The following is a 10,142-nucleotide window of genomic DNA, read 5'->3' on the forward strand; positions in this document are numbered from 1 at the left end:
GAGCCCAATGCAGGAGTTGATCTCAGGACCCTGGGATCGTGACTTGAGTTAAAGGCAGATGCTTAATGCACTGACCCACCCAGGCACTCCTCATCATGGTTTTGGTTTGCATTTCCCTGACGATGAGTGATGTTGTACATTTTTCATGTGTCCTTTGGCCATCTGTATGTTCTCAGGTATGGTTCTGATATTTTAAGTTTTGCTTCCTCTTCAGTGGAATTCTGCATTGAGGGATCAAGTTGCCTTCTGTTGACTAGTAGAAAGACAGAAGTATTTAGAGAAAAATAAAACTTATAGGATTTCTCTCCAAAGAAATAAATAAGAACAGGTCCATGGCCAAATAATTTTGTGATTTCCTGCATAACCTTAGACCCTTCTTGGAGATTGATGGTATCTGTAAGCATGTTGGAAGCTAATGGAAGCTGGTGCTGTATGTGACTAAGAGAACACTTTGGTGGAACACCTGAGTGGCTCAGTTGGTTAAGCATCCCAGCTCTTGATTTTGGCTCAAGTCATGATCTCAGGGTTGTGAGATCAAGTCCCATGTCAGACTCCACTCTGTGCATGGGGCCTGCTTAGGGATTCTCTCCCCCTTTCCCTCTGCCCCTACACACACCCCACCCCCGCCTCAGGCATGCATGCTCTCTCTCTCTCTCTCTCCAAAAAGAGAGAAATTATTTTGGTGATAATCCTTGATTTAAAACCCAGCATCACCTCCTGTAAGTTGGAGGATTTTATATAAGTTTCTTAACATTTCAGTTAACCTTTAGTTCAGTTTCCTGATCTGGAAAGTGAAGATGAGATGAAGTACCTGTGAGGACCAAGCACAGGACCTGGGGGATTGGTATTACTGACAGCTCTGAGAAGTTCTGCATGAAGAAGCCTGCTTGAGCTCGTTTAACCTACTGTGCCTCACACTCACTGTACACAGAACCTTTCTTTTAAGGAGCACCTATTACCAGCTCCCAGAATTAGTGTTCTGCGGCATGGTTCAGAAAATGCTGACTTGGAGTAGTACAGAAAATTGAATGTACTCGTCATTGTTTTTGTGCGTGACTGTTTGAGGTCAGCTGTATGGGATCTGTCACACTAGCCTGCAGGACTTTGGCAGGCCCTGCCTCTCTGGTCATACAGTTATAACCCCTTTTATATCTTCCTGGAATCAGACTTACATTTCTAACCAATTAGGATTCCAAACTGTCAGAATCATTTCTAGAAATGATTGATAATTACGCTTCGAGAAAAAAAGACTGGAACAGGTGCCAGAGAACATTAGTCTAAGTGTTTCATTCTATAGATGGGGGAAATGAAGCAAGAGTGGGTATGGGCCTTGGCCAGCATCCCACACAGCTCACCCTAGCCCTCCACCATCCATCCATCCATCCATCCACCATCTGTCTGTCTCTCTGTCCACCATCCTGGCATCATCTAGCAGGCATATGCTTAAAGTACCAGCAAGCCAGAGAGAAGGAACTTCTGAAGGAATTTCAAATCCAAGTAGTTACTGTGGGAAAATCAGATCTTTTACAGTTTAGTATCATTTTTGTTTTTAAAGATTGTATTTATTAGAGAGAGAGAGCATGAGCTGGGTGAGAGGGAGAAGCAGACTCCTGCCTGAGCAGTGTGCCTGATGCAGAGCTTGATTCCAGGACTCCAGGATCGTGACCTGAGCCGAAGGCAGACGTTTAACCACTTGAGCCACCCAGGCATGCTGTGTTGTTTTTGTTTTCAGTTAAGACTTGGATGGGAGGGATGGAGAAGTAGGGTGGAATAGAGGTATCATCATCTTTTTAATGCTTTGAGTTTCTAAGGGTTTTAATTTGATCCTGCATTTGCCTTTCTTGTGTATGTATTTTTTGCACTCTGAGTGGCATGTACAGAGTCCAGAGGCCCAGATGAAAGTTGTGTTAATTTGGGGATTCGGATACACTAGCTTTGAGCAATAAAGCTGCAGAATTGTTTGCCGCTAAGAATTGTTAGATTCAGATTTCTTGGAAGGTGGGCCGTTTTATCTCTTGCCTCCTCCCCACCTGCCACAACACAAATAAACCGGCCTCTTTTGAAATCATAGTGCAACTCCTTTGGCATCAGTTGCTAAGATCGGATCGGGCTGCTGACGCTTTGAAGCTGACTGAGAAGAAGCAAAGCACGAACGGTCGCCTGTTGCTCAGTAAATCGACGCTATGACGCAATCTCTGGAGCTGAGTTCTCTTGGTACAGCAAGCAGGGTTATTTAAGTTCAAGGGCCCAGACTACAGGGCAGGGATGTGTGTTTACAGTTCTAAAGTAATCAGAGTTAAAGGGGCTGTGAGCCTGTCAGGACCTGCATTCTCTGCAACATACATGTGCTTCAGTCTTTGGAGTCGGTGCTCCTATCCCCAGCCACCCAGTTATCTAAGTTTCTGGTTATTTCCTGCTTTGCATTGGTGATGTGGGGCTTACTAGACTTTCTTGCTGTTTTCCTAGTTTCCTTTGGATTTGCTTTGTAGGCATTTTCATTTGCCGGTGTTCATTGCTCCACGGCTGCATTCATTATGTGCTGCAGATGGTTACTGAGCACTGCCTATGTTTTAGGCATCAGGATCTACATGGGAGCCTGCAGAAATACTCACCACACTGGTGGAAATTCCCACAGGAGGGAAGATTGATATTAAATAGCTAGTTACCTAGAGATGTTTTCATGGTTGGACTAAGGGCCACACTGTATGGAGTAAGTACTTCAAGACCTCACGTAGCTGAGGAATAAGGGAAAGCTTCTTTGAAGAAGAGGCTTGGGCTTAGCTCTGAAGGACGAGTATCTGCATTAACCGGCAGTGGGCGTGCAGTAAGGAGCATTGGAGACCAAGAAACCAGTCTGTTCAAAGGCCCTGAGACTGAAGGAGCCTGGTGCTGGAGATGCATGAGCAGTAGAGAGCCCTCAAAGGGTTTGAAGTTAAATGAGGTGGTAATAGGATTAGATTTTTTTTTAACTTTTTTTTTTTTTTTTAAGATTTTTATTTATTTATTTGACAGAGATCACAAGTAGGCAGAGAGGCAGGCAGAGAGAGAGGAGAAAGCAGGCTCCCCACTGAGCAGAGAGCCTGATGCAGGGCTCGATCCCAGGACCCTGAGATCATGACTTGAGCCGAAGGCAGAGGCTTTAACCCACTGAACCACCCAGGTGCCCCTAGGATTAGATTTTTAAGGTGAGATTGACTGAAAGGGGCCAAGAGTAGATGTGGTGAGACCAATTGGAATTGTCAGCAGCCCTGCAGGCAAAAGATGACATCTTGGATCAGAGTCGTCACAATTGAGATAATAGTGAATAAAGTAGGAGAGAATTTAAGAGGTAAAATCAATAGATGGTGGTGATTGAATTTGTGGCTTGAATAAGGAGGAGAGTTGGATGGTTGCCATGTTTCCTAGCTTGAGTAACTGGGTGAAGGAGCAAGCCAGGAAGTAAGAAGGAGAAACAGGTTTGGCCAGCAAGTTCGGTTTGGGACAGAGTGAGTGAGGGACAGGTCTTCTTCATGACAGAATCCCTTTCCCTTCCTAATGTCAGGTGAAGTCTGCTTAGCTGTGACTCTCTGACGTGGACTGAATTCTCTCTTCTAGAGCTCAGCATGTCTGGCCTTACACATCCTTCATTTCATATTTACAGGTGGTGACCAGCTATTTGTTCCTGCAAATTCTGTTTCTCTCCCTCTCAGCTGATCTCCTTCACCTGCTCCTTATTTGTCCTGGTTACCAGGCCCTGCCATTTCTGGTTGACCTCTTGGACAGTCGTGTCCTTGTTGCCAGTCAAGTTAATTGACCTCTCATGGGGCCCAAACTGATTTTCCCAGAGCAGAATTTGCATATCCTTCTCTCATAGCTCTTTTCTTAGTGCCTCCAAATTATCTAAGCGTGCTCACAAAAGACTTAAGTGTGCAGACAACAGACGATGATTTTTTGTTTTTCATTTATGCTGCTGTTTGGCGGGATCGCTCCCACTCTGTGCCTTTGTCACCAGCATTTGGGGAAGGTGAAGGCTGTCTGCCCTCCCACTCCCTGAGTTGTCTCTAACAACTTCTGAAGCATTTATTATTAATGTTTCTGGATTATTTAGGAAAACTAATCTTTCAGCCTCTACTGTTTTTTTTTTTTTTTAAAGATTTTATTTATTTATGTGACAGACAGAGATCACAAGTAGGCAGAGAGAGAGAGAGGAGGAAGCAGGCTCGCCACTGAGCAGAGAGCCCGATGCGGGGCTCGATTCCCGGACCCTGGGATCATGCCCCGAGCCGAAGGCAGAGGCTTAACCCTCTGAGCCACCCAGGCGTCCCCAGCCTCTACTGTTTTTATAGTTTGCTACCTGCTGAATAGAGTAGCACGTGAGTCCCTTGGTTTCCAGTCTTTATTCCAGGCTTTAAGAGGCTGATGGTATTCTAGGATTTGATGAATCCATCTTTTTACCTAGTCATGAAGGTGATTGCACCCCAGTTCTTACTGGTAACTGACCAGTTATGAATCCTTAGGCAAAGTATGTACCTCAGCTAGACTTCAGTTTTTACATCTTGGAAATGAGATGTTAAGTGAGATAATCTGGGTGGGCATTTTGTGCTTCCGTAAATTTTCATCAGATGCTGCCTTTCCCCTTACATGCCTATGTTACCGTGTCATTGTGAAGGGTTCTTCCCCCGCCCTTTCTTAAGGAAGCTCCGTGTTTTGTCTCTTCTTTTTTATGCAAAACTTTAATTTAACTCTCTAAATTTTCTTGAATTTTGCATTGTCTTTCTGTGTCTCCAGAAAAGATTACAGTGGAAGAAACAGAAGTAATATTGCCTTCTGATTCATATCTCCTAACTCTTGTCTTTGTAGGGTCATCAAGACTCCTGAGATAGCAAACTTGGCCTTACTTGGCTTTGGAGATATCTTTGCCCTGCTGTTTGACAACCGCTACTTGTACATCATGGACTTGCGGACAGAGAGCCTGATTAGCCGCTGGCCTCTGCCAGAGTACCGGAAATCAAAGAGAGGCTCGAGCTTCCTGGCAGGCGAAGCGTCCTGGCTCAATGGATTGGATGGGCACAATGACACGGGCTTGGTGTTTGCCACCAGCATGCCTGACCACAGTATTCACCTGGTGTTGTGGAAGGAGCACGGCTGACGCCACGAGCTGACCACCGCTGACTGACTTTGGGTGCCAGGGCTGCGGGTTTTCAGTGCAACCTTTCTGGCAGCCAACTGCATGAACCAAAGTTCTCACCTAACGGTATCATCGCGCAGTGCACAATCATTTATCTGTGTTTGCCAGGGGGCCAGGGCTCGGGGCGGGGGAGGGCTTGTTTTCTTGACACACAGCACAGCATGCTAATGACTTCATTTGTACTTAGTTACGTTGGTCAGTATAAGAGGATGCATTTGGGATTCATCTTTCTTGAATATTCGTTTTTAGTAAAGAAGGTTCAATGGTTCATTAATCTGCTAATTGGTTGCCTATAAAAACACATTCAGTCTATTAAAGCTTTTTATTATCGCCTTTTTTTCCTTTTGAAGTTGAAGCAAAGGTGCTATGATGTTGTTCCAGCAACTTCTCTCATGTGGGGCTTTGCTTTTATAACCACCAGTGTTATAAAGACCGCTGAGTCCTGTGACATTCAAAAACTCTTCACCAAATACCAGTTCTAAAGAAAGTCTGTCTTCCAGGGCAAATCAAGTTCTACAAATTGATTGTTCACAACACATTCTAAACTCTCGCACTTGGCAGAGTCAAGGTTGGCTATGTCTGAGGTGTAAGGGGGTTCTGGAGTTTTTGTTCCCCTGTGGAACACACTTGTCCTCGACCCCTACCACCTGGGTGAGTGCACAGAGGTGATGGGATACAGTAGAAAGAGCACTGAGCAGGAAGGTTGAAAACCAGCTCTATCACCTAGCATTTGTGTGGCCTCAGTGTATCACTTCGCTAGGCCCCGTTTTCCCTGTCTGTGTAGCCACGTTTGTTAAGCTGAATGATTTCTAAGGTTTTGGTCCTGTGTCTGCTGAGGTGTGGGCACGAGTTGGTATTTCAGTTTTGTCTGATTCATTGTTTCATTTAGGTCGAAGATATTTAAATGAAATCATTGGTACAAAGTTATTCTCTATAAGGAAACCAGGTATATGAAAAGGATAGATAAAGGAGGAATGTAGAAAATGTAACAGATTTTACCTAGAAAATGTTAGCTAAGGGGGATTGTGGTTCTTTAGACAGAATGGGCAGTCTTAGACACCTGAACCTGACTTTTCTTGCTCCTTTGCCTCTAACCTGATGTGTGGCTTTAGGCAGATTAACTTTCTATCCCCCGACCCTCATTTTCTTCATCTTTAAAATGAAGGAATTGCCCTAGATTGGGGTTCACAAACTCCAGTGCCATGGCAGCCATGTACATGATGTAAATGATTGGAGTGTGCTGGACAGAGTTGTGCTGAATCATGGAAAGCTTATCTAATGGGGAAGTTACTCAGCTCTAAGTGTTAGGTAGAAGTGAGCACAGTGGAGGCAGGTCTTGTGATTTTCTTCAGGAGGAAGTGGAAATCCAGATTTTTATTTGAAATCTCCTGATCTGTAAAATGTTGACAGCTAATTGAGGAAAGTTTAAAATACAGTGAGCTAAACAAAGTAAGTCTGCGAGCTGCCAGTTTGTATCTTCCACCTTCTCATTCTTGTAAAGTTAGGTAACTCTGGGATCAGGAGTGGGAATGTTTTAACATAATTGTCATAGACATGAGGGGGAGAGTAGAGGGAGCCAGCTCCAGGACAATTCAGCTGTTTCCTATTGTGTTACAGGAAGTGAGGGGGCTTATTTCATCCGCACACCAACAGGAAGTAGTTTGAAGATGGACACATAAACTGGAACCTCAGTTGTAGCCTCTGCCTGGGGGTATGGTTGACTCATTCTTGCTGGTGTGGATATAAAGCTTATCCACTTCACAGGTGGGCAGAGGGCTTGCTGGCAAAGCTGAGAAGGAAGCCAAACCTGGTGGGGACCCTGCTGTTCCAGAATCCGCAGTAACACAGAGCCTGGCTGGACATCTGAATGCTGTGGAGTTAAGACTCTAGAGAATCAGTGTTCGGTTTCAAGGACAGGTATACTTCATATTCCTGTAGACTCTAAGGAGGTTAGGCAAAAGAATATAGTATCGTGTCCATCCCTGAAGTCCATCTCACACTCAGTCGTGTGCCTGAGGTCCGCTTGGGCTTCTCAAGAGATGGGCCAGGAATTGCGGCTGGAGTCCATTTTGGAGGAGCCTCGGGAGACGTGGGGCAAGGAAGAGGGTGACTGCCTTTCTCCTCTACCTCCGACCTGAACAGATCTCTGAGGTCACTGATCTGATGACCATCCCTATCCCACCTCACCTCCAGATACATCCAGCATTTCACAGGGCAAGCAATTATAGTTATTTGTGGGATTTTTTTTTTTCAACGACAAACCTGGAACTTGTACGACACGTCCCATTTCAGTTTTCGGTGGACACTGAAGTTCCCCTCCGGGTGGTAGCATGGTACAGCTTTGATTTCCTCCTCACAGAGGCCTTCATTTCACCGGAGCATTTTATTTAAAAGCTTTATAGATGCTGGGTTTATTCATACAAGTGCCAGCTTTTATAAAAATGAAAAACTAATGCATCCTTTAAAGAATAAAGCCAAGTGGAGGGCCAGTGAGAGAAGTGGGTAGGGGAGAGCCAAAGCTGGAGTGGCGTAGTCCCCTTGCGTTGCATGAGGGGGCTGCCCTTCCGCACGCAGTGACTTCTGCTTCCTTAGCTCAGAGGGGAAGAAATTGCCTTTTACTCTTTTTTTGGTGAATATTCTCATTTCTGAAAAATTCGTAAGTCACGAGCAGAAGAGACCCCATCCTTTTTTGATGAGCGTTGGATTTCTTGAGTGAAGTTGTTGTGGTGGAAGCAAAGGGCCCCTCTCCTGTCAGGTGCATAAAGGGCAGAGAAACAACTTCGGGCTCCGGGGTGAGCGTTGGGGGTCTAGGAGAGCTGAGTGAGTGGGACATTTTCGCATTCCAAAGGGTGGTAAGTTCCTCCAGCCCCCTTATTTGAAGTAATAAGTCAAATTTGTCAAAACTGGCCCTGAGCTGACCTTTAGACCTATGGGTGAAATAGGAAGAAAGACTTCTTTTCCGGGGCGGGGTGGGGGGGGGGGGTTGGATGTTGAAAAGTTCCACAGGAAGGTACATAGCTTTGGATAGCTTTTCACAAGTGGAAGGTAGGGGACTGTTGCTACTAAATTTTAAGGGTTGTATTTCATTTTTCATGGTTAAAAAAAGACCATTCTGGCCACTACAGACACATTAAATTATGAATGAGGATTGTGTGATCACTCTAGTGTTTGTTCTCAGGAGAGTGATTATTGCTCTGCATTTTAGAAAACAGGGAGAAAAGAAATATTTTTGGAAACAGTATATTTTAGACATGAAGAAGCTGTTTGTTAGGTTAGGCATTTTGACCTAGCAGAAGTAGCAAACGATGGTGGAGCTGGGCTTTACGACATTGCCTTGGCCAAACCCAGCCAGCTCCCTGCAGCTCTGGCTGTGTGCCCTGGCTTCTTGGGAACCTCGCGATGAATCTTCCAAAATCACTCTGCCAGTCTCTGGGCCTCCTCCTCTTGCGGGCCGAGGTGGCCTGCAAGTGCCTTTCTGAGTAGGGAAGTGTGCAGAATCAGATCACTGTTCTAGGATGCAGTCTGGGGCAGGGCATACGGTCACCTTTGCTTTTAGGGACAGAGTTCGTTGGGGTAGGGGAGAAGCTCTTTAGGTCTGTCCCATTGGTGCAGCCTTCCTACCTGGTTATGTTGGTGCTTGCTAAGATACTTTTAAGATCACCAAGTCTGTCTTGAGAATTATGCAGTCCCCAGCTAGAGTGTCTGATGCAAAGAGCAGGTTAGCATTTTTGATAGAAATACCCACTAGCCATCTCTGGCAGTGTCTGATCACAGGGTCCCTTGTTCGTGACTACTCTAGGAAAGTGAAGGTTTTTCCCATAATAAATCCTCCAGTGGAGTCTGGATAGTCTTTGCACCGCTCCCTGGTCAGGCGGGATGGTCATGCTCAGTGCAGATGGACGTTGGCAGTCAGGCGGTTTCAGTGTGTTTCCAGTCTTCCCTACAGCACGGAACTGTGGTTGCTTCAAATCCGTATCACAGTCCTGAGGAGTGAGACCCCACTGGATTATTACAGTTTAAAGAACCCAGCTACTTCTACTCTTCATGAATGTGCTCAGATTAAAATGTTTTTGCATATTTAAACCTGGAAAATCATGAGTTCAGATGATGAAACTCACAGTTATTCTGTGTTCCCTCTATTCACATTGCAAACAGATGAATTTCACTAATTTAGACTTAGTGCTCTTGAGGAGAACGCTCAGGTTGAGAAAGGCTGGTCTCACCAATCCAGCATCTATGGCAACGTGATAAACACATCTCAGCTCACGTTTAACTAATTTGATGTATGTTGTAATCTAGGGAAAGAGGTAAAGTTTATCTGAAGTGTCTGGGATGCGGGGAGAAGGGAGTGCCTAAGATAGTAGAGCAAATGTGGGACAAGATGTCTCTATAAAATGAGAAATTATTTTCATGCATCACAGAAGCGTTGTTCTACCATGGGTGATTGTGCTAACTATAAATCATTGATATCTACACATTAAGGCAGGTTCTCTCACTTAGGCAACATTTGGTTAGTCAAGTCCAAGTTATTGTTTGTACTTGAAAGTAATAAAGCTGCATTTCCTTAAAAATATAATTCTGTAGTGAAGACTATTTTCTCACCTTTCCCCAGTGAATTCGGATGGGACTTTGCGAGAGCACTTGCATTTTAGAATGTGTTTTTAGAAGTGGAACTGCCTCTCATGTGAGCTGAAGCAGCTCTGTGCCTTTACTGTTCCTGTGTGCTCTAGAATGTAAACCCAACTTCATAACAATTTCTGAATGAGATCCAAGAGGAAAACCGTACACTGAAAAGTCAGATGCAAGGAAGGGATTCTGGTGACCCCATGAGTAGATGCAAATTGGGCAGGGGTGAGGGGAAGAGTGCCATTAATGCAGGTTCCGGATTTGGGGATTGTCTTCCTGCCTCCGCTACTCAATCCCCTAGTTAGTTGATTCTTAATTTAAATTTGTAGGACTCCTTGTTGTTCACCAA

At 44.9% G+C, this 10,142-nt stretch overlaps 1 protein-coding gene across 1 annotated transcript in view; it reads left to right on the forward strand.

Annotated features, from left to right (window-relative positions):
- The window catches only part of FBXW2 (F-box and WD repeat domain containing 2), a 28,896-nt gene extending 19,153 nt beyond the window's left edge, over positions 1-9,743 (forward strand). The window contains exon 8 of the mRNA XM_059143591.1: positions 4,840-9,743. Within this exon, the coding sequence (XP_058999574.1) occupies positions 4,840-5,128 (289 nt within the window). The 3' untranslated portion in view covers positions 5,129-9,743. The remainder of the gene's footprint in view (positions 1-4,839) is intronic.
- Positions 9,744-10,142: the final 399 nt, after the last annotated feature.

The sequence above is a fragment of the Mustela lutreola genome, chromosome 12 (assembly GCF_030435805.1).
Source record: "Mustela lutreola isolate mMusLut2 chromosome 12, mMusLut2.pri, whole genome shotgun sequence".
NCBI lineage: Eukaryota > Metazoa > Chordata > Mammalia > Carnivora > Mustelidae > Mustela > Mustela lutreola.